Source organism: Peromyscus maniculatus, chromosome X, assembly GCF_049852395.1.
Source record: "Peromyscus maniculatus bairdii isolate BWxNUB_F1_BW_parent chromosome X, HU_Pman_BW_mat_3.1, whole genome shotgun sequence".
Classification (NCBI taxonomy): Eukaryota; Metazoa; Chordata; class Mammalia; order Rodentia; family Cricetidae; genus Peromyscus; species Peromyscus maniculatus.
The window spans coordinates 124,308,491-124,333,988 of NC_134875.1; the positions used below are offsets into that span (position 1 = coordinate 124,308,491).

Sequence of the window (25,498 nt, forward strand, 5' to 3'; positions counted from 1 at the left end):
TGGGATGAAAACAAGGTCTTGTCACTTGAGCATTTTTCTGTATATAATGCAACACAGCATTCTGATTTTTGTTTTAGTTCTGAGTAATTCACACTCTGCTGTTGTTTCTTTACAACTACTAAACAGAAGCTTAATTTGATGATACAGTAAATGTTCAATGAAAAATACCATAGTTCATTATAATTAACATAATTTGTTAAATATAATAAAGATGTTAAAGTAAAATGAAAAAATACTCCTGTTAATTTTAAAAGCCATCACAGCAATTTGTATAGTATAGTGCAAGAATGATAGACCACATGTATGAGAGCATTTACTAGTACATGAAGTTTTCTGAATGTTATGTATTTTATATATACATATACATATATATATTTAACCTTTCATGAGACAGGTACTACTACCATCTTCCTTGTAGATAACTAAGATATGACATGGTTAAGAACTTTCCCAAGGTCATATAACTATTAGTCAACAGAGCTTTGATTTTAATTCAAGTTAATGTGATAGTGGATTAAAGAATTCTTTTTTAGGCTAGGTGGTGGTGGCTCAGTTGTTTGATCCCAGCACTCAGGAGGCACAGGTAATAAGATCTCTGAGTTCAAGGCCAGTCTGGTATACAGAGCGAGTTCCAGGACCGCCAGGCCTACACAGAGAAACCATGTCTGGAAAAGCAAAACAAAACAAAACAAAACAACCCGGAGAATTCTTTAAAAAAAAAATCAGTTACCTACATATCTTTATAAATTTGTATTTACTTGATTGAAGACATTTTACAATTTATTCTATAAAATCAGTGGTAACAGCTCATAATATTTCATGCTATGGTTATATTATTGAATATCACATCCTCAAATTGAATGAAACTCAAATCCTATTTCAGAATTCTCACTCAGTGCTCCCTCAGACAAGAAGATACATTAAAAATTACGAGAAACCCTATGGACATTATTGCTAGACAGTAACTGTAAAGACTTAAAATATCAGAATCAATCTCACCAGTGTTTCTAATTTTATAGACAGATATAAACAAAAAAAAATTATGCTTAAATGGCCAAGCATATTGGTTCATGCTATAATCCTAGTGCTCAAGAGGTAAAGTCAGGAGGATCAAAAATTCAAGGCCATCTTTGGCTACATACCTAGCTCAAGGCCAACACAAGCTGCATAAGACATTTTCTCAAAAAAAAAAAGAGATTAATTGAAAATACCATTATCTAAAACAAAACATGAACTATGAAGTTGTATCTACCTTAATATTTTCACTGAAGATGTTTAGAGACTCTTTTACATGAAAATCATATTTCTGAAGACTTTTAAATTGTGGTGACTAACCAATTTCAATTATAAAATATACTTAATTCAAGCTTTGTTTACTCTAATTTATCCCAGAAATATATGTGATTCATCTAAAAGCAAGCAAGTCTTAGCTGTCCTAACATGGTTGTGCTGTGAGAAAAACTTAACTTTTATTTTTTTCAGAACTAACTAGTTTCTTTGCTAACTCAAGTATTAATTTAAAATACTATATAATCTCTCAACATAACATTTATGTCTGTTCCTTTTCCTAGCATGATGGATTGAGTCATGATGTGATGAAGACCCTCAGTGTATTAGTTGGGCTCCTTATGCCTTTTGTATTCATTAATGGTTTTGAGGATGCATGGAGTAAACTCACTGAAAACTCAATCACATATGAACCAATGAATTCAAATATCATTGCTCACTTGCCAATATTATGCTGTATACAAAGAAATATTACACATTCCTTGTGAGGAAAAAAGCAAAAGAAAATAATACCCATGGAACTTTTCAGAAAATCAACAGAAAAAGAAAAATCAAATTCACATTAAATGGAAAACTCTGGGACCCATGTGCATTTTACCCTTTCCAATTAAACATAGGCATTACCTATGAATTCTCTGGAGAGGGAAGTTGATTAACTTAACTATGGGACTGTGGCTGCCTGTGAAGTACACTGCCTGTGGGAATCATCTTTAACCTATTCCAAAGTTATCATCTTAAGTGAAGAAAATGCTTTGTGGCCCATACTTACAAACTTTTTAGGTGGGAAGGTGGAAGGAACTTTCCTCTATTTTAAATCTTTAATGTCATTTTAAAAAAAAGTTTTATAATTAAAAATGTGTTGGTATTTTATTATTTAGCATGCTTTGATACTCTCAATATGTAATTTTCATTTTCAATTTCTTTCTTTTGCACTCTTTTCCTTTTTTTTTCTTTTTGTGTGAACCAATTAGTTTATTGGGCTTACTTACAGAGCATAAGTGAGGCATTACAGGAACACTGGTGACCTCTAAACAACTTCATTTTAAATCATTTATTCCTTCATTTTGTGCTTTCAGAACTAGACAATACTAACCAAAGCATCTTTAGTTTAGAAGTCCCCTGACTCAACAAGCTTTGGGTCACATTGCTACACCAAGCATCCATCAGCTTTCTTTCAGCACTGGGACAGCAAAACAGCTTTATGTTTAAGGGTTACTACACAGGAAGACTATCAGCCTGCATGGATGAATCACAGCTTTGCTGTTTAACAGCTAGCTAAATGACCTTTGCCAAGTTACTTACCCTGTCTGTGGTTCACAGGGTTGTTTTGAACAACCTTTAATTCATGTAAATCCCTTTTAACAGTGCCTGACATATATCTAACATTATAAGAGTAAGCTACTATTATTAGTAGTAGTGTAGGATTTTTATTTTGCATTCCAGAAGGACATTTAAAGAATATCACTCTTCTAAGTCATAATCTTGCGAAGGCCATTTCACATATCAGATACCAAAAGTCAAAGGGTTCAAAACATTGATGACTCACGAAGACTGTGCTGATGGCTTTTTTCTTTAAACATGTTAAAATATCTGTGTGTTGACTCCTGATTATCTACCAAAATGGAGTTTAACTTGAATGATTAATGTTCTGTAAATTATATGTAGTAAAAATTCACCATACAAAAGAAATGTGCCATACAACATAATGAAGATATTTAATTCTCAGATGTTGAATTAACATGTGACTAGATAGTGCAAAGGCTACAAACATATTTTTCTACATCTTACAAAACTTACAGCATGCTTCTTATCATACTGGCATAACAAAAGAAAACATCAACATCTTAAGCCAGACACAATGGCTTAAGCCACTGGGATGCAGAGGCAGGAGGACTGCTGGAAGTTCAAGACACAGTCCTGCTCTACATAGTAAAAAGGTCAGGCAGGGCTACACAGAGAGACCCTGACTTTTTAAAAAAAGAGAAAAGAAAATATCAAAATTATACTTCAGCTTCTATACTTTTAAAAGCTGTACCTCAAAATATACTTTGTAGATGTCAGACAGGGGTTCTCTGCATTACAGATGTATACCTACAGGGAGGTATTTCTTTTTACTTCTTGTTAACACCATCACTGCTTTTGGTATGCTTCAACTTTAAAACAATCCATATAGAAAGAAACTTACATATCCACCTCTGGAAGCTTGAGTTTGAAGTTCAAACAGATTCCTACTGGATAAATTCTGTTCAATACATCTTCCTACTGGTGCACCTACCAACAAAGGAACTACTGCTTCTGGAGCCTTAACCTCTCCCTCCTCAAATGCTTTGAGGGGAAGCTGCTATGCATTCACTCTTCTCTACTTAATGAACTCATTGAAAGCCACCACTCAAAAGTCTTGGAGATTTTGCCATTCTAATTCCCATCTTATTCATATTATTTGTATATCCCAGCCTCCTATCAATGGTGATAGGGCAATAAAAAATAAGGAGCCCAATGTGGATGACAGTGTCAAAGCAGGGTCTAAAAGTTGTGTTCTTAAATGTCATTTCCAACCTCTAGCCAATTAAAACTCCAAAGAAATTTTCTTAGTAAATCTTTAGAAAAGGTCATGTTTCAATATGCAGTACTATTGTGAGTGTGTGTGGAAATTGAATTGTTTGAGGCAAAGAATTGTATCTGTATGCCTTAATTTCCAGCATCACCTACGTTCTATTATTTCTAAGTTGCAACTAATTACAAGGTATTTCAGCAAAGATGTGGAAAACAAACACGCATCACATAATGAATGAAATATAATAACAGTATAACCTGCACATAGTTGGTGCTAATGAATGCTTATTAAATTGAATTAGATTAAAAAGTTGTCTTGAGAAAGGAGTTTGAGGCCCAAGGGATCTGCTTCTAAGGAGTTGGGAGACTATAGCTTGAGGGTTGCCAGTATTTCTAATAATTTGTACATAATAACAACGATAAAACCTAGAGATTCTCCAAAGTAGCATGGTCCTATCTGTCTATTTCTCTTCTTTTTCTCCTTACCTCATCAATTAGTTTCCTGGCATTTGCAGTTGTATAATCATCAGCAAATAATACCACTAGGCATGACTCATCACTGCTCTTCTGTCTCTGACCCTTGGATATGGGAACAATGCTTCTATTGGCTTCTGTGGAAATTCGTACAGCTTTGAATTCTTCAGTAGCTGGAATAGGAACATAGTCTTGAACCACAGCATTTTCTGGAAGAAGGCTCCAGTTGAGCTCTCCTGATACAGGTGTAAAATCATGAACGTGACTCCATATGTTATTGAAGATACTGAGCCCTGCATCTTTGAATTGGGCTGCTAATTCAGGGTAGTACCACTGAAAACAGCCAAATTTGATATTTGTGGAAGATTCAATAATAGGTTGAGTGGCACAGCACAGAAAGACTTCCAACTTTCTACAGTCCCTCACACGAAATTGTTGGCAAGCTAATGTACACTTGCAATCCCTACAATTTCGGAAAAACACGCTGCCTTTCACTGGTCCCAAAAAAAGTATGCAGTTGGTGCAGTCATCAATGGTAATGGTGGCTGAGTGATCAAAAATATAGATGTTACAGTTCTCACAGTCTTGAATGACAAATTGTTGTCCTGCCACTTTTCCAGGTAATCGACCTACTGTTTCATCCTTCAGTCCACTGAACATGTAATCTTTTGGATCAACCTGCAGGGGCAAAGCACAAGACCTTGAGTATTGTTAACAGTATTCACCAAAACCAAATAAGTGCCTATGGGATGCCAGATACAGTTGTTAATGCTAAAACTTAGGTTTCCAATTTCATTGAATTTGCAATAAATTAGAAAATGAATAGGACGCATCTTTTTTTCCAGTAAATAAAAAGGAGGGAGGTAGACCCTGCAATCTCCACGCCCTGCCCCAACACCCATCCGCCTGAGACCCCAGCCACTTCCTGAGACTTAAAGACCAGCCCCAGCTCCCATCTTGCCCGCTGACTTCCCTTCTGGACAAGAGGTGAGTGTATGGGCTCAGTCTAGATCCCATCCCTGGGTACCAGCCACTCCGGGGAAGACCTGCCCAACTTGGCCCCAGGTTCTGGCCACCGGGCAGGTTCCCTTCTAGCCCTACCAGGAAGGCTCCCCTTCTCCAAGACCCCTGGCAGATCCTGCAATCTCCAAACTCTGCCCCCACGCCCATCCGCCTGAGACCCCAGCCACTTCCTAAGAGTAGAGACCAGCCCCCAGCTCCCATCCTGCCCCCGGACTTCCCTTCTGGACAAGAGAGACCCCAGCCACTTGCCGAGACTTAGAGACTGGCCCCCAGCTCCCATCCTGCCCCCGACTTCCCTCCTGGACAAGAGCTCCCATCCAGCTCCGGACTTCCGGTCTGGACAAGAGCTCCCATCCTGCCCCGGAGTTCCCATTTGGACAAGAGAGCTCCCATCTGGACAAGAGAGAGAGACTTCCTGAATCTGTCAGCTCTGTCTGGACCAAGTTCGCTGATAAGACCAAGAACAAACCACAAGGAGATGGGCAGAAGTATCAAGGCAGAAGTACATACAACAAAATGAAGAGCAATACAGCATCACCAGAACCTAGCCCTCCCCCAACATCTAGACCTGAACATCAAAACTTGGAAGAAGCAGAAGAAAACAGCCCTATGAATAACATCATGAAGAAGGTAGAGGCTTATATAGAGGAAAAGATAAAAAAAAAAAGGGAAGAACACTATAAAAAAACTAGAGGAAAGGACAAATACAGTAGAATAAAACAATCAAGTCCTGGAAGAAAACAATAAAGCACTGAAAGAAAATCATGAAAAAGCAATGAAACAAATGAAGGAAACAGTCCAAGACCTGAAAAGGGAAATAGAAAAAATGAAGAAGGCACAAACAGAGGGAATGCTGGAAATAGAAAATCTGAGTAAATGATCGGGAACTTCAGATGCAAGTATAACCAACAGAATGCAAGAGATGGAAGAGAGGATCTCTGGCGTTGAAGATACGGTAGAAGAAATAGATTCATCAGTCAAAGAAAACACTAAAGCCAACAAAGTCATGAACCAAAATGTCCAAGAAATTTGGAACACCATCAAAAGACCAAACCTACGAATAATAAGGATAGAAGAAGGAGAAGAATGCCAACTCAAAGGCACAGAAAATATATTCAACAAGATCACAGAAGAAAACTTTCCCAACTTAAAGAAGGAAATGCCTATGAAGATACAAGAAGCCTATAGAACACCAAACAGACTAGACCCCCAAAAAAGTCCCCTTGACACATAATAATTAAACAACTAAATGTACAGAATAAAGAAAGAATATTAAGAGCAGCTAAGGAAAAAGGCCAAGTGACTTATAAAGGCAAACCCATCAGAATAACACCCAATTTCTCAATAGAGACTTTGAAAGCCAGAAGGACCTGGACAGATGTAATGCAGACACTAAGAGACCATGGATGCCAGCCCAGACTAATATACCCAGCAAAACTTTCAATCATCATAGACGGAGTGAACAAATCATTCCAAGACAAAGCCAGATTTAAACAATACTTATCCACAAACCCAGCCCTTCAGAAAGCACTAGAAGGAAAATTCCAACCTAAGGAAGTCAGATACACCCTTGAAAACACAGGCAATAGATAAAACCACAGAAGTAAACCCCAAAGAAGAGAAGTACACACACACTACCACCAAAGAATAACAGGAATGAACAATCACTGGTCATTAATATCCCTTAATATCAATGGACTTAATTCACCTATAAAAAGACATAGGCTTACAGAATGGATACGAAAGCAGGACTCATCTTTCTGCTGCATATAAGAAACACATCTCAAATTCAAAGATAGACACTACCTAAGAATAAAAGGCTGGGAAAAGACTTTCCAATCAAATGGTCTTAAGAAACAAGTGGGTGTAGTAGACTTCAAACTAAAATCAACCAAAAGAGATCAAGAAGGGCATTACATACTCATCACAGGAAAGATCCACCAAGATGAAGTTTCAATTCTGAACATTTATGCCCCAAACACAAGGGCACCCACATATATAAAAGAAACATTACTAAAGCTTAAACCATATATATAACCCCACACATTAATAGTGGGAGACTTCCACACCCCAATTTCACCACTGGACAGATCTCCCAAATCGAAACTTAACAGAGAAATAAAGGACTTAACTGATGTCATGACTCAAATGGACTTAATCGATATCTACAGAACATTCCATCCTAACAAAAAAGAATATACCTTCTTCTCAGCACCCCATGGAACCTTCTCTAAAATCGACCACATACTTGGCCACAAAGCAAATCTCAACAGATACAAAACAATTGGAATAACCTCCTGTGTTCTATCAGACCACCATGGTTTAAAGTTAGATTTCAACAACAACAACAACTACAGAAAGCCTACAATCTCATGGAAACTGAATAATGCTCAACTGAATCACCAATAGGTTAAGGAAGAAATAAAGAAAGAAATTAAAGACTTCCTAGAGATCAACGAAAATGAAGACCCACTTATGGGACACTATAAAAGCAGTGCTAAGAGGGAAATTCATAGCATTAAATGCCCACATAAAGAAGTTGGAGAAATCTCACACTAGTGACTTAACAGCACACCTGAAAGCTCTAGAACAAGAAGAAGCAAAGTCTTCCAGGAAGAATAGACACCAGGAAATTATCAAAGTGAGAGCTGAAATCAATAAAATAGAAACAAAGAGAACAATACAAAAAATTAATGAAACAAAGAGTTGGTTCTTTGAGAAAATCAACAAGATAGACAAGACCTTATCCAAACTAACCAAAAGACACACAGAGAGAATCCAAATCAACAAAATCAGAAATGAAAAGGGGGACATAACAACAGACATTGAGGAAATCCAGAGAATTATCAGGTCATACTTCAAAAACCTCTACTCCACAAAACTGGAAAACCGAAATAGAAACAGTCATTAAAAGTTTCCCTAGCAACAACAACAACAACAACAGTAACAAAAAAAAAAAAAAAAGCCCAGGACCAGATGGTTTCAGCACAGAATTCTACCAGATCTTCAAGGAAGAGTTAATACCAATACTCTCTAAATTGTTCCACACAACAGAAACAGAAGGAACATTACCAAACTCTTTCTATGAGGCTACAGTTACCTTGATTCCTAAACCAAACAAGGATACAACAAAGAAAGAGAACTACAGACCGATCTCCCTCATGAATATTGATGCAAAAATACTCAATAAAATACTGGCAAACAGACTCCAAGAACACATCAAAACAATTGTCTACCATGATCAAGTAGGCTTCATCCCAGGGATGCAAGGGTGGTTCAACATACGAAAGTCCATCAATGTAATACGCCATATAAACAAACTCAAAGAAAAAAACCACATGATCATCTCACTAGATGCAGAAAAGGCATTTGACAAAATCCAACACCCCTTCATGATAAAGGTCATGGAGCGATCAGGAATACAGGGAGCATACCTTAACATAATAAAGGCAATTTATAGCAAGCCAACAGCCAACATCAAATTAAATGGAGAGAAACTCAAAGCAATTCCACTAAAATCAGGAACGAGGCAAGGCTGTCCGCTCTCCCCATACTTATTCAATATAGTACTTGAAGTTCTAGCCAGAGCAATAAGACAACATAAGGAGATTAAGGGGATACAAATTGGAAAGGAAGAAGTCAAGCTTTCCCTATTTGCAGATGACATGATAGTATACTTGAGTGACCCCAAAGATTCAACCAAGGAACTGATACAGCTTATAAACACCTTCAGCAACATAGCAGGATACAAGATCAACTCAAAAAAATCAGTAGCCCTCCTATATACAATTGACAAAGAGGCTGAGAAGGAAATCAGAGATACATCACCCTTTACAATAGCCACAAATGACATAAAATACCTTGGGGTAACACTAACCAAGCAAGTGAAGGACCTATATGACAAGAACTTTAAGTCCCTGAAAAAAGAAATTGAAGAAGATGTCAGAAAATGGAAAGATCTCCCATGCTCATGGATAGGCAGGACCAACATAGTAAAAATGGCAATTTTACCAAAAGCAATCTACAGATTCAATGCAATCCCCATCAAAATACCAACACAGACCTAGAAAGAATAATACTTAACTTCATATGGAAAAACAAAAACCCAGGATAGCCAAAAGAATCCTGTACAATAAAACAACCTCTGGAGGCATCACGATCCCTGACTTCAAGCTCTACTATAGAGCTACAGTAATGAAAACAGCTTGGTACTGGAATAAAAATCAACATGTGGACCAATGGAATTGAATTGAAGACCCTGACATTAATCCGCACACCTATGAACATATAATTTTTGACAAAGAAGCCAAAAGTGTACAATGGAAAAAAGAAAGCATCTTCAACAAATGGTGCTGGCATAACTGGATATCAACATGTAGAAGGCTGCAAATAGATCCATATCTATCACCGTGCACAAAACTTGATCAAGGACCTCAACATAAATCCAGCTACTCTGAACCTGCTAGAAGTGAAAGTAGGAAGTAGTCTTGAATGCATTGGCATAGGAGATCACTTCCTAAATATAACACCAGTAGCACAGACACTGAGAGAAACAATCAATCAATGGGACCTCTTGAAACTGAGAAGCTTTTGTAGAGCAAAGGATACGGTCAACATGGCAAAGTGACAGCCTACAGAATGGGAAAAGGTCTTTACCAACCCCACATCTGACAGAGGACTGATATCCAGAATATATAAGGAACTCAAGAAATTAGACATCAAAATGCCCAACAGTCCAATTAAGAAATGGGCTATAGAACTAAACAGAATTCTCAACAGAGGAAACTCAAATAGTTGAAAGACATTTAAGGAATTGCTCAACATCCCTAATCATCAGGGAAATGCAAATCAAAACAACTCTGAGATACCACTTTATGCCTGTCAGAACGGCTAAGATCAAAAACACTGAAGACACCTTATGCTGGAGAGGATGTGGAGCAAGGGGAACTCTCCTCCACTACTGGTGGGAATAGAAGCTTGTACAACCACTTTGGAAATCAATATGGCACTTTCTTAGAAAATTGGGAATCAATCTCCCCCAAGATCCAGCTATACCACTCTTGGGCATATACCCAAGGAATGCTAAATCATACCTCAAGAGCACTTGCTCAGCTATGTTCATATCAGCATTGTTTGTAATAGCCAGAACCTGGAAACAACCTAGATGCCCTTCAACTGAAGAATGGATAAATAAAATGTGGTACATATACACAATAGAATACTACTCAGGGTTGGGGATTTAGCTCAGTGGTAAAGTGCTTGGGTTTGATCCTCAGCTCAAAAAAAAAAAAATACTACTCAGCAGAGAAAAACAATGACATCATGAAGTTTGCAGGCAAATGGATGGATCTAGAAAAAAACAGCCCGAACTGACCTACTCTGGTGATGGGATGGCCAAACACCCTAATTGTCATGCTAGAAACCCCGTCCAATGACTGAGGGAACTGGATGCAGAGATCCATGGCTAGGCCACGGGTGGAGCTCTGGGAGTCCAATTAGCGAGAAAGAGGAGGGTTTATATGAGCAAGAATTGTTGAGACCAAGGTTGGATAAAGCACAGGGACAAATAGCCAAACGAATGGAAACATGAACTATGAACCAATGGCTGAGGGGCCCCCAACTGGATCAGGCCCTCTGAATGGGTGAGACAGTTGATTGGCTTGATCTGTTTGGGAGGCACCCAGGCAGTGGTACCAGGTCCTGTGCTCATTGCATGAGCTGTCTGTTTGGAACCTGGGACTTATACAGGGACACTTGGCTCAGCCTGGGAGGAGGGTACTGGACCTGCCTGGACTGAGTCTACCAGGTTGATCTCAGTCCTCGGGGGAGGGTTTGCCCTGGAGGAGGTGGGAATGGGGAATAGGCTGGGGAGAAGGGGAAGATGGCAGGAGGGGGGAGAACAAGGGAATCCGTGGCTGATATGTAGAACTGAATTGTATTGTAAATTAAAATAAAATTAAATTTAAAAAAAGGAGGGAGGAAAGGGGGAAAGAACCAATCACCAAGTGCTTGGATCTTGTTCCAACCATTTCAATTGTAAATATGGGTTTTTTGCAACTTTGGATATTCATGCACATGCACAAAGCCTATAACCTCAAGGACTTCTTTTTTTTTTTTCATTTTCTAAGTGTGATAACAACACTGCAATTACAAGAGGCATGAATTCATTAATTTTAAATAATATAAAGTTTATAACCTTGGTTAATATATATGTACCTCTTAAGAAATGGAGCTACTCTTTCTGCTATCAAATTTCATGCCTGGGCATGCAAAGCTAAAAGGAAGCCTGTGTGACACTGATTTGGGTCTTCCTGTGTGTTAACCCAGGTGATGTATCATCATTGCTACTATCAACAGTTTATTTGGAATCTGTATAACCACAAAATTAGTATGGAGTGCAAGGGTAAAGAATATATTTTTCAAACAATTATTCTAACAGAGTAGCTATGTAAGTCAGGCATGGGGGTACACATCTGCAATCCCAGCACTTGGGAAGCTGAGGTAGGAAGATTACTAGGAACTCAAGTCCAGCTAAGGCTACAGAGCAAGAGTCTGTTGCAAAAACATTGCTAGGAAAGTAAAGCTTATGTCCTTTGCATCTATACTAATCAGAACATACTATTTCAGGCTGGAATGTAGCTCAGTATAAAAACATGTGTTTAGAATGTACAAGGCCTTGGGTGAAGCCCTGTAACTGAAAATTAAACATTAAAAAAATAAAGATACGGGAGGACAGGGGAATCTGTGGTTGGTATGTAAAATGAATAGAAACTCTCTTAATTAAAAAAAAATAAAGATACACACTATTTCAGCTTTCCAGTGATTTGCTTTTCCTGATGCTTCAATTTTTAAAACTTCAATTTCTTAAAAAACATCTTAAATTGAATATATTTTTTTATCCTACTACAAAATAATATTTGAGTATAAGTTTCTAAACCCTAACTGAAATTTTCATGCACTACAAACAATGGAAGAATATAAGGACACAAAAACCTTGATATGTTGGCACTTAAATCTACAAATTTCATTTATTTATTTTTATTTACCTTTTTTGTTTTGTTTTTCGAGACAGGGTTTCTCTGTGTAGTTTTGCTGCCTGCCCTGGATCTGCAGACCAGGCTGGCTGGCCTTGAACTCACAGAGATCCACCTGGCTCTGCCTCCCAATGCTGGGATTAAAGGCATGTGCCGCCACCGCGGCTAAATCTACAAATTTTAATCAGACATGACTAAGCTATTCATCCAGTGTAACTTTTCAAATTTTGCCATCCTATTAGATATTATAAACTATGCCTCACACAAACTTTTTTTCTTTATTTTATAATTTAATTTTACATATCAGCCACAGATTCCCCTGTCCTCCCTCCTCCCGCCCCACCTCCCCAGCCCACCCCCTATTCCCATCTCTTCCAGGGCAAGGACTCCCCTGGGGATTCAGCTCAACCTGGTAGATTCAGTACAGGCAGGTCCAGTCCCCTCCTCCCAGGCTGAGCAAAGAGTCCCTGCATAGGCCCCAGGTTCCAAAGAGCCAGCTCATGCACTAAACTAGTGGAAACACATGAACTATGAACCAATAGCTGAGGAGCCCCCAACTGGATCAGGCCCTCTGGATAAGTGAGACAGTTGATTAGCTTGAACTGTTTGGGAAGCCTCCAGGCAGTGGGACCGGGACCTGTCCTCACACATCTTTTAAGTAGTATGCCTAAAATATGTCACATTATTTTTTTTAACTGTGCTACCAAAATGTAGTCAAAGGCTAGAAATATAACTCAGTGATAGTGTGCTCAGCATGCCTGAGGTTGAGTCTAATCTGGAGCACATATTTCCAACACACAGATACACACACACAACAGACACAGACAGACAAACAGATAGACAGACAGACAGACAGACAGATGAGAGAGGGGGGGGGAGAAAGGGAGAAAGGGAGTGTATTAATAAAAGGCCAGTCTGACAGTTTAAAACAGTTGAAAATCTATTACCTTTTAATCTATTGAAACTATTTTAACTGCTTATGCATATAAATATTTCATGCAAAACTATATACTAGAAGCATGTTCTGATAAATACAGTACATATATTGTTTATTTACAAAGTAACATGTAAGCATGTTAATTGTTACTAAACTAGCTTAAAGTGACTTATTCCATCAAACACAATATTATATTTATCCAATTTTACATAATGTCCTAGGATGAACACTGGTCTACAGCATGAGGCAGTAAGAAGTACTTATTTTTCTAGCCTCAATTTTTGTCACCTATGAACAACATAATCTTGAAAATGTCACTTTACCTTTCTGGATCTTCAGTCACTCAACCAACATTTGAATACCCAAAATGAACCAGACACTATTTTGGGCACTAAAAGGGAAGTGACATATACCTAAATAGACCATTTAAACAACCTGACCATGTAGTGAGAGGTGCTGAGAATAATTTAGAAATACAGAGGAGAGACACATAGGGGACAACACAAGACTTACTGTACAGAGTGAGAACGTATAAGTTGGAGTTTACTGGAAAGATTGGGAAAGAAAGACCATACCAGACAAAGGTAACATATTGAACAAAATCAAATTCTTCAGTTACCAGGAAGAAAATGGAAGGGGGCCTGGTATTACTAGAGATACTAGAGTAGTAGTAGATGAAACTAGAGGATTAGGCAGGGGTCCTGGTATAAAGTTTGGAAGCTACAGACAACAGAAGCCACAGAACAATTTAAACATGGTAAATATACATTTCAGAAAGATTAATAAGAATATGGAAATATGGAGTGTGAATCTGAGAGGCTTAGCCAGAAAGGGCTGAAATAGTTAGAAGGGAAGAGAAGGATGGGATAAATTTGAGAAATGTTGAGGAAATAGAATCAGCATATGTGTGAAGCAGGAAGGTTGTCAATTTGAGGCCAGCTTGGGCTATATACAATGAGACCCTACCCAAACCAACCAACCAAACAAATAAAAAGACAAACCTATCTAAGGAGAAGAGGCTCAGTTGTACAGCACTTACCTAACATTCACAAGGCCCTTGGTTGTATCCCTAGTACTTCCAAATGAAGTAAACTAAATATAAAATAAAATCTAAGGAATATTTTATAATACTACTACTCTCAATTACTTATAGGTAAAAAAAATCCCCAAATTAAAATCTAGAAATGCAGGATTGGAGGGATGGATTAGTTGGTAAAGCCATACACACACATATGGGCATGAAATAAATAGGCTGTTGCAGGAGAATATCCAGGTCCAGCCTATATTAAATAGCAAGATCCTACCTCAAACAGGAAAACCAAAACAATCCATGTACCAGAACGCAAAAGGGCCTCAGAGGGGGAAAAAGGATAATTCTAGCACAGGGACCTGAGTTCAACCCCCAGCAGTTATGTAAAAAGTTGGCTGTGGTGGTGTAAGCTTATCACCCCAGCACTGCAGTCAGTGACAGGCAGACTGGCCCACTGCCTAGCATAACTGGAGAATTCTAGGGCACTTGAATGTCTCAAAACAGGGTGTGTGTGTGGATGATGCCTGAGGAATGACACCCAAGGATGTTCTTAGGCTTCCATAGGCACATACATGTGTATGTGCACCCACACACATGCACCAGCACATACATACACATGTACATGTACCAAAATACATAAAACTAGAAATACAGAAGACCTGAACCCACAACAAATAAGCTCAAATTATACATCTAATAAGAGTAAAATCACCTTGTCCATAAGCATACAGTGGAAAATGTATAAATGAAATTGGGGGATTGGAAAAATGGCTTAGTAGTTAAGAGCTTGTTGCTCCTGCGGAGGACCCAGGTCTGATTCCCAGCTCCTACATGGCAACTCACAGCTGTCTATAACTCCAGTTCCAAGGGATCCAACACCTTCCTTGGGCACCAGGAATGCACATGGTACACAGACAGACATACATACAAGCAAAACATGTACATACATAAAATAAATAAATGCATTTAAATTTCTTCTTAAAAATGAAGCTGGGTGTGGTGGCACACACCTATAATCTCAGCACTTGGGAAGCTAATGCAGATATGAGTTAAGATCCCCAGAATTCACATAAAGCCATACATGGCAACACACATGTGTAATCTTAAAACAAGAGACAGGAGGAACCCTGGGAGTTCACAGGCCAACCAGCCTGGCCTATGCAGCATCAAACAACAAAAGACACTGTCTCAAATGAGGAGGAAAGCCAGCACTGACACTCAAGGTTGTCCTCTGATCTTCACAAGCACACCAAGTCATATGTGGGCCCACACCACGGTTAAACAAATTGACACCCACACCCACATACACACATACCCCTATATAAGTCATTACTAGGAGTTAAGACTTGTAGTTGCAAATACCAACATAAAATCCATTGCTAAATTACTGAGCTATTTTCTTAGAAGGCTTGAGTGTGCTGTGGACTTATGTTCATGTCTCCTCCATTTTTAATGCTACTGGGGACTGAACTCTGGGGATCACTGAGCTGTACCTCCAGCCTGTCTCCCCAAATTTCAACATGGAAGCTCTGCCTTCAATATCATGGTATTTGGAGGTGGGGCCTTTAAGAAGTAATTAGAGGCCTTCATAATAGGATTACTGATCTTATAAGATGTGGGAAAAGGAGAATGCTGGAGCTGGAGAGTATATAGAGGGAAAGTCAATAAAAGGACACAGCAAAAAGATAGCTATCTAAAGCCAAGAAGAGAGCCCTCATTAGACAACAAATCTGCCAGCATCTTGATCTTGTGAGTCTCAGGCTCTAGAACTCCAAGAAATATCCTTGTTGAAGCCATCCAGAATATGGTAATTTGTTATGGCAGCCTAGCATAGTTGACTCCAAATAAAAAAGCCTTTTAATCTCTGTATGTTCACCAGCACTTTCCTCTATGTGGAGTCAGGGGACATGACTGTGCTGATGTATCTTCTTATAAGATCACTAATCCTGCAGGATCAAAATTCCACCCTTATGAACTTATGTAACCTTATTTATTTCTTTAGTGGCCCTAACTCCAAATATAAGGGGACTTAAGCCTTCCACAATTTTTGATTAATACTCATTCTATAACAGCTCCCGATGCTGATGAGTTCAATGTAATTTACTATTCTTAGTTTCCCCCTAGATAGTCCATTTTTTACTAGCTCATGAGAAATTAATCCTGTAGCTAAAGATTCTACAGGTAATTTTACAGTATAAAAATATTTGGATTGTCAACCAATATTCAAAGGCATAACTTAGGATTTGTGTTAATATATTTTCTCAGAAATTTATAAAAGTTCTTCAAAACAAAAATTAATCTGAAGTTCAGAACCATAATAATTTTGTAAAAGTTACTAGTTCTTAAAATATCTAAAATTATAAGCATAAGTTGTAATCTAAAGTATTTTAACACAAGAGCCTTGATGAAGTGAGCATAGTTTATATTTATATTTATTACCTATAGCCCATTCTGGCCTCAAACTTACGATGTAGCAGAAACTGGAGTTAACCTGATATTAGTACCAACAGATATTAAGTATTATTTTCCTAACAGAAAACAACAGTGAACATTTTATTCCTTTACTGAGCAGCAAGCAAAATTTTCATTAAATTTCATTTCCATAGTTAACTTCAGTAATAATATTCTGAGATATAGTAATGGAATTTGTTCAATTTAATGGAAATCCAGTTTACAAAAAAAGAGGTCTTCTTAAAAAGCAGCTCTTAACAGATAATTATTTAAGTTTTAATATGTACATTAAATGTTTTCTCTTAGATCTTAAAATATATGTAATGAAGGGCTGGTAAGATAGCTCAGTCATTATGAGTACATGCAGAGGCCCTGAGCACATATGTTAGGTGGTTCATCACTGAATGAAACTTCAACTCCAGAGGATCTGATTCTGCTCTATACAGACACCGCCCTCATGTGTACAAACCCACAATCAGATACTCACATATACACATAACTGTCAAATAAAAAATCTTATATATGTAATGAAACATTGAAATCAGAAACAGTGATTTTGGGGAAAACAATGTAGCATCTACTAGTCTCACAGGAGTCACTGATCCTTGGAGCTCTTGGCCTTGTGAAGAAGCCCAGACTACACGTGGAGAGTGCTTGGCCTTCAGTCTCAGTTGAGCTCCCAACTGAATGGCTATTATCAACCTAACAGCCAGCTTTGGGGTTAAGGCATCCTGAAGGTGATCCTTCAGTCCCTACTCAAGTTGCCACAGTTGATGCCATATAGAGTTGACCCTGCTTAGCCCTACACAAAGGGCAGAGTCATAAACAAAATCAGTATTTGCCAGTGTTTGAAGGTATTAAGTTTGGAGTGGTTTAGTTCACATCAATGGACAACAAATTACCTCATATACTCAGAAGATGATGAAAATAGCATCTACCTTCTTACCCACTTCACATACTTCTCTTTAGTAGGTCACCCATCCAACCTCTGAAGGTTCTAACATAGACATTGGTTCCCCACAAAAGTCACCCCTTCTATTGATGAAAATTCTGATCTCTTTTAAGTTGTGCTCAAAGGATATCTCTGGAGATTATCATTACTGTCTAATGTCTCTTCTTAAAAACAATTAATGTCTCTTCTTCAGGACAGACTCTCACCTTGCTAAATTGTGCAGAACTCTTTAGCACTAGCCAACTTTATAGCTAAGAAACCTGAAATGCACAAACTGGCTGCTTTACCCAAAGCTGCACAGCAGATACTTGAATTTCTGGTCTAAGGCTTTGGCTTTAATAAGTACTATTTCTGATGAGACAAATACAACTGTGTTCTTCATACTGAAATCACAATTTTCATACTTAGGTCATCATTTAGAGAACTATTTTTGTCTTTCTAAGGAGTCAAGATCTCAGTCTCACAATGACCACACTCACACAGGGCAGCCTGAAACCCAGAGCTCACAAGCACTGATCTTCCTGAGTTGCTAGAATTACTGGTGTGTACCACCATGTCTGGCCAAAAGAACTAGCTCTTATTTCTATTATTTAGGAGTTTTAAATTCCAGCATGAATAACTGGAAATTGAAAACTACTTTTCTGTGCCATTCATCCTCACTTCATTTTTGCTTCAGTATTTCCTGTTTTCACTCTAAAGAGATAGCAAACTCTTGGAGGGCAAGAATAATAATTTCGGCTCTTCCTTAGTGTTTGAATAAATATACATTGAATAATTTGCTTAGCTATTGAATGCAGCATACAAATAATAAGGAGAAAAGCATTTCTTTCCAAATGATTTAAACAGAGACCTTGCAATTCAAAAATATTTCTCATCATGTCAGTGTAGTAACTATGTAGTAAGCCTTTTTTCCTGTTTCAAAGTCAGCAGCAATGGAAAATGAATTTCTTCCACTGTTGACTGCAGTAGGTAAGTTGCCATGACACTACTTAGTCTCCAAACATTCTTTCTAATTGAGACAATTTCTCCTTGCTTCAATCCCTCAAGGCTGACCCAATTACCCAACACAAAACACAAAACCCATGGGGTGCCTGTCAACTCTTATTATACAACCAACAAAATTTTAAACATCACTTTTCAATGGTAAGGAAATTACAGGCAACTCATTTTTTAAAAAGTCTTACAGGTTGATTAATAGTTTGATCTAACTTTAAACCACATAGGCTTATACTCCACAACATTATGAAAACATAATGCATCTCAGTTATTTCTGTAGGCTGTGTATTTACATTCAATTCCTTCTAGTAAAAAACTAAAAGTTTCAAGAGCTAGTAAGACCAGGCTCAGAAAAAGGACACTGGAGAGCTAGAGGCACAGAGCAGTGGTAGAGTGCCTGACTAGCATTCTGTGTTCTAGTCCTAGCATCACAAAAGAGTTTATAATATACATACCCAGAAGCATAAGCTTATTTTAACATATCCAGTAACATCTCTTACATCTCTATAACTACAAAACTTAGTAATGTTCTCAAAAAGGGGTTCCTTTAATATTGTTTACATATAATGTGTATGTATATGTGTAAGCATGTACAAATATACAAATACAACCTGCTGAGTCTGTTTTTACTGTTTGTGTGTATATGGTTTCAGGGCTGACCACTTTGTATTGGATAAAAATATGTAAAAAATAAAAATAAAAATGTAAATGTTCATTTACTTCAGAAAGCATGCTCACGTAGTAGGGGAGGGGGCACTTAGATGTTAGTATCCACTATGCTATTTTTTTCAGTACTTTTACTTAGACAAAGAGCACAAGAAAAAGAAATCACAGAACGCATCCACACGAAAAATCCCAACTACCAGGGGGTGGTAACACAAGTCCATAATTTCAGTACTCAGTAGACTGAGGCAGGTGGATTGCCAGAAGTTCAAGGTCAGCCTGGGCTACATAATGTGTAACAGGCTAGCCAGAGGTACATAACGAATTATTGTCTCTAACCAGAATTGGTGATGCATGCTTGCAATTCCAGCAATCAGAATATGGAGGCAGGAGTGTCATTCAAGGCTATTGGAATTACATGAGACCTTGTCTCAAAATATAATAAAAAAGATCCTGTCGCAAAAATAACATAATACAGCAACAAGAACAGAAGATCCCAACTAACCAGAACTTTGTTAGTAGAAGTTAGCTGTAAGACAATTATTGTGAAAAAGTGAGCCATAGTCAACCAAGACTACCACAAAAATGTAAAGCACACTTTTAGTTTTAGCCTGTGACCTTAAAACAAAAAAACTAAAAAACAACTCTCTGGAGCAGGAAGTTCAAGCTTAAAGAGCATTGTTTAGCTAGGGATGCCACTCAGTGGTAGAATGCTTGCCTAGCATAGTTCAATCCCTAGCACTGGGGATAAAAATTTAAACAGCACTGTTAGAAATCCCAAGGCTGTCAAAAATGAATATTTCAAAATCCACCCACCAAATAACTTTGATAGGTACAATCTTCTTATAAAACAGAAAATAGACCACTTTCCTATATGATAAAATACTGCTATAAGAGAAGAGGAACAAAAGGCCACATGGCCCAAGAAGGGTTTCAGAGTCAAAGGCAAGCTGAGCCTGAGGATTCTACCAAAATCTTCCATTTTTTAAAAGCCAACACTTTGAAAATCTAGTTTATATGAATACCTACATTCTGCTGGGGATTTGAAATGCTTCGGGATGATTCATTATACCAAAACGTTAATAACAGACCTACTATAAAGTATTTTTCTTTCTTTCTTTCTTTTTTTTTCTTTTTTTGGTCAAAGGTGTTGCATGAAGCAATAGTTAACCGACACCCATTTAAAAAAGATCTCACATTTTATTTGGGAAACCAAAATAACAGATGTTTATCGAAGTGTTTTACTAAGCAACTATACTAGGCAGAAATGAAGAACTATGTAGAAAGAGGAATGAACCATTGCGAAACGTATGCCTAAAAGTGTGTTTTGTGCAAGATTAGGGGACTTTTTCAAACCGTTTTGAGTTCTAGTTATGTATGAGATAAAAATAAGGGCGTTTTCATTCATATAAAGCAACAATAATAAGCTACTTCCTGGTTTATGTTGGGTACCTTACACAATACATTCCAAGACTGCCTCAATTTTCATTATTCCTTTCTGTAAATGGAAGAGAAGGGAGAGCAAAGGTGGACATGAAACAGTCCATTTAGTAACTGAGAAACACCAAGAGGCACCAAAAACGATTTGTCAGGAGGGGCAGACAAAAGAGAAACAGCTCAGGAACACAAGCCGCGGAAAAGATGAGAATCAGTCTGGTGTGTGTAATTCGACCAAACCCCTTTGGCCGCTGCTGGTGAAATGAGCTGATTGGAGATCCAGCACCCTCCCGGCTCTTTCCCTCCCCGGAGTTCATCCTGGGATGGGGAGTCAGGGTGCAGAGCCAAGGGAGAGGCTCTGGGGGTCTGGCTAGGCAGACCACCAACTCCTTTGAGCCCTTCACAGTCCGCCCCCAAAGTCCTGCGTCCGGACTTTAGTTCCCTGAGTGCGCGAGAGAAAGGCAGTTGTGGGCCGCCCGCCTCGCTGTCCCGTTCTCGCAGTCAGCTCCTTCGCGACCCCCCGAGGGGCAGTCGGGGAGGACTGTAGGGGAGCCCCCAAAACATCACCTTCTCCCGCTGGTCCCAGCTGTACAGCTTGGGCTGCTCCTCCTCTCCCTCAGCCCTCGACTCCTTCTCACTCTTCCGTCTCTTAGAGAAGCAGCAGCCCATGGCGTCGGCCAAAGGGTCTCGCTAGTGAAGCCCACGCACTGGGACACTTCCCAGAGGGTGGCGCAAACCCAGGGAGATTCGGCCAGCAGCTTCCCGGACACCGCCCAGGAGAGCAGTTCAGGCGCCCACAAACCTCAGCACTCCCGCCAGGCCCAACACCCTTCTCCTTTTTTCCACCCCTCGGTCGCCATGACAACCTATCGCAAGCCAATAAGCGGTCAGCAGTCACTGAGCCAATCAAAGTCCCGCAAGCTGCTCTGCACCTATGAGCTCAGACCGAAGAACTCACTCACCAATCCAAGCCTGGCGCCTACGTCAGTAATCGAGCTAGCGGCGGCGGTGCATTCTTAGAGGCCCAGCCCCCAGGTCGATCCTGCCCCGCCCCCAGCTCCTCCCCTCCGGGAACTAGGCTGTGCTAGCTGCCTGATGTTGGGTCGGACTATCCTGTGTCCCTTTCCCCTAATGTGGTGCTCAAGTTTCCAAAGTTTCTAAATTCTAAGCTCTGGAGGGGATGCCATGTGGAATAGTAGGCTTGTTTTATGACCTAAATCGCGAGAGAAAAAGAATTCTTCGTAAGAAGCCCTGAATTTGTAAGACCTAAAATTTGTGTCCTTTACTCCTCCCTTTAGCACACTTCTCAATAGGCCTCACAAGCTTCTGATCAAGTCGTGCATGCCTGGTGTCTGTGGAGGTTAAGAGAGGGCTCAAATCTGGTTACTGATAATTGTAAGCCACCAAGTGAATGCTGGGGGCCGAACCTCTGCAAGAGGAGCAAGTGATTCTAACCACTAAGCCATCTCTCCAACCCCTTGAAAGTTTTCTAAAAACTTCTATTTATCTCTCCAAAACTGGATAATTATCTAGTAAAATAACCAAGTATTGTTTCCTTACTAGAATTTGAGAGCAAAATGATATCGTAAAGGGGCATGTATCTTTGAATCTCTCAGCCTACGTGCTCAATAAAATGTTTAGCAAGTGATTGCATGCATCTAATGACAGAAGCACATGTAACCTTTCCCCTATATCTTCCCAAAGAAAGTGACCCAATTGTGGCGGTGGTGGAGACATGTGGAGTTACCACAAAGGGATTTTTGGAACTCAAGCAGTGCACAGCCTATTAGAGAATATAAACCCTGCCATATAAACAATCAGATCTGTTCAAAGTACAAAGTTTGCCTGGATGAAGGATATACACAATTATTAATGTTTGTTGTATTTGAGTGGACTTTTAGTACAATACAAATGTACTGCTTTCATAATAGGTAAGTTGATTTCTCTGAGGTACAGTATTTCATCATCATGCTAGCACATCTAATGCAGATCAGTTATTTCAAATTTGTTTATCTTTTTATTTTATCACACCTATCACATTTAATGTGGATTCTAAATGAGCCTCTGACTTAATATGGGCATTAAGATTGTTCCCCATTTCATTTCCTGCCCTTTTTGCACAATCAGGAAGAAACATACAGTGCTTAAGAATTGTAAATGACTGGAAATTTAAGTTCCAGATCTTGGTCAGTAAAGATTGTTCATTACACCTTTTTTTAGTGTCAGTTTAAAGTTCTATGTGAGGATAGTTTTGTATTAGAGCCTTGCTGCTGGTTTATATTCATAGAATAGCAAAACTTTGATCACTGCATAGTGCAGAATAAGAAGCCAAGATCCAGAGATGAATCTGTGACCACTATGACAGTAATTGAGCAGGTAACTAGAAAAACCCAGAATCTGTGTTGTCTGGAGCCTTTTCCTGTCTTTATATTGTTCATCTCTAATTCATCAGAGATAAAGAAATAGAGGTGCAGGGGCTGGAGAGGTGGCTCAGTGGTTAACACCGGCTGCTCTTCCAGAGGACCTGGGTTCAATCCCCAACACTCACATGTCCGCTCACAACTGTCTGTAACTCCAGTTCCAGAGGATCCAACACCCTCACACAGACATATATGCAGGCAAAACACCAATGCACATAAAATACAAATAAATACATTATTTTAAAAAAAAGAAATAGAGATGCATGTGCCTCAGCCTTCTGGTGCCTATGGGAGCTCTGTCCCTCAGGGACAATGTTCTACATGAAGATACTACTAAATAAAACTATTTTAGGGAAATGATTTCTAAAACTCATTGCTTTGAAATATGTGCTCATGAGAAACTCAAACCTGAAACAAAACCCAAATCAATCTGTAATTTTTTCAGAGACCCTAAAATAAAACTGAAAGTTAAGGCTCCTCTCTATTAACTCTCAGCCCATTGTCAGTCTAACCCCAAATCATATTAAACTAAAATTAAATTGAGATTATACAAGTTGTAGCTGAGTGTGGTGATATGTTTCCAGCACTTTAGAGATAGAAGCAGGGGGGAGTTCAAGACCAGCCTGGGCTACTTAAGGCACTGTCTCCTCCTTTCCACATGGCCCTCCACCCACCCAAGAAAACCCAGGACTAAAAAGCTACTCTCTCTCTCTCTCTCTCTCTCTCTCTCTCTCTCTCTCTCTCTCTCTCTCTCTCTCTCTCTCTTTCTTCAAAGGTACTAGGGATTGAATCTAAGGCCTTGCACATGCCAGGCAAAGTGTTCTACCCCCAAGCTATATCTTCAGCACCTCCCTGTACCTTTAGAAAATGCTTTAATTTTGAGACAGGGTCTGGCTAAGTTGCCTAGTAACCCAGACAGTCCTTAAACTGAGTCCTCATGTCACCAGGCCCATGTCTCTCTTTCTTTTATTTTTTCTCCCTGTCTCTCTTTAGCTCCTCCTACCATGAATTTCCATAACAATTTTTTTTTGCAAACCAGCTCTGTATTTACTAATAAGCATATACATAGCTGCCAACTGCCATCCTACCTTGAGTCCTTCTGGTTCTTCTGTCCTAGTGTACAATGAGCTCCTTATACGTTAATTCAAATTCTGAAGGGAGATAGCCAGACAAATTTTGGCCATTTAATTGTCTATAGATTGATGTGCACACATGTTCTGATTGCTGCAATGGCAGGAATGGGTTACATATTATAAAAGTACGTGGTGAACAAGTCCTGGAAAGATATGTGCTAGGCATAAATTCAATTACTCTTTCTGCCTGGACCCTTCCCACTATTTATACTCCTGTTTTTCTTTCTGTGGAAAGCTTCACTTTGTGTTTAGTGTTATATACATATTCATCTGTATTACAATGTTGAGTTGTGGCTTTATGCCTGACCTTTATGCCTAAGTTTGAGAGATAGTTCTGGTTCTCCTATGTCTTGACCACAGAAGTGACATAGTTACTTCCCAGAAGACAGCTTTGAAGATATATATATATATATATATATATATATATATATATATATATATATATATATATTGGTTTTTCGAGACAGGGTTTCTCTGTGTAGTTTTTGTGCCTGTCCTGGATCTCTCTCTCTCTCTCTGTAGACCAGACTGGCCTCAAAATCACAGAGATCCACCTGTCTCTGCCTCCCAAGTGCTGGGATTAAAGGTGTGCGCCACCACCACCTAGCTGAAGCCATATATTTTTACAGCATGAATAAGTGAATAATTTTAACAATGTTAGCTGAAAAATTCCCCATGTTGGCCAGACATGTCCTTGTTCACTCTACACCCACCTGAGGGGACACACTTCACATCAAGTGAAAGAGGAGGAAGAGGAGGAGCGTTTTAGTTACCGACTGATAACTTAATGACTTATAATTGCTTAACCACTGCTAGATTTTCTCATGAATCTGCATTTTAGGCAGGAATTGACAGCAGCAACTCAACATTGATCCATAGTACATCTATAGCCTAAGCTGGGCTAGCTCTAATAGTCAGAAAGCTGGTCACGAATCACTCTATATGAAATCTCAGGGGCTTTCTTCACCATCTCTTCAGTACTCCATATGTTGTGCTCGGTCTCCAAAAGTGAATGATCAAGAGACCAAGGCAAATGCTATAAAGCCATGTATGGCTTCACCTCAAAAGCCACGCATCACTCCCACTGCATTCAGTTGGCCACCTGAGG

The 25,498-nt window shown here is 39.0% G+C and overlaps 1 protein-coding gene across 2 annotated transcripts in view; it reads right to left on the minus strand.

Moving 5' to 3' along the window:
• The window catches only part of Rp2 (RP2 activator of ARL3 GTPase), a 40,343-nt gene extending 18,633 nt beyond the window's left edge, over positions 1-21,710 (minus strand). For both annotated transcript variants that reach the window (XM_006991402.4, XM_016009695.3), the window contains exons 1-2: positions 21,405-21,710; positions 4,327-4,992 (exon numbers count right to left, since the gene is read on the minus strand). In XM_006991402.4, the coding sequence (XP_006991464.1) occupies positions 4,327-4,992; positions 21,405-21,506 (768 nt within the window). In that variant the 5' untranslated portion in view covers positions 21,507-21,710. The remainder of the gene's footprint in view (positions 1-4,326; positions 4,993-21,404) is intronic.
• Positions 21,711-25,498: the final 3,788 nt, after the last annotated feature.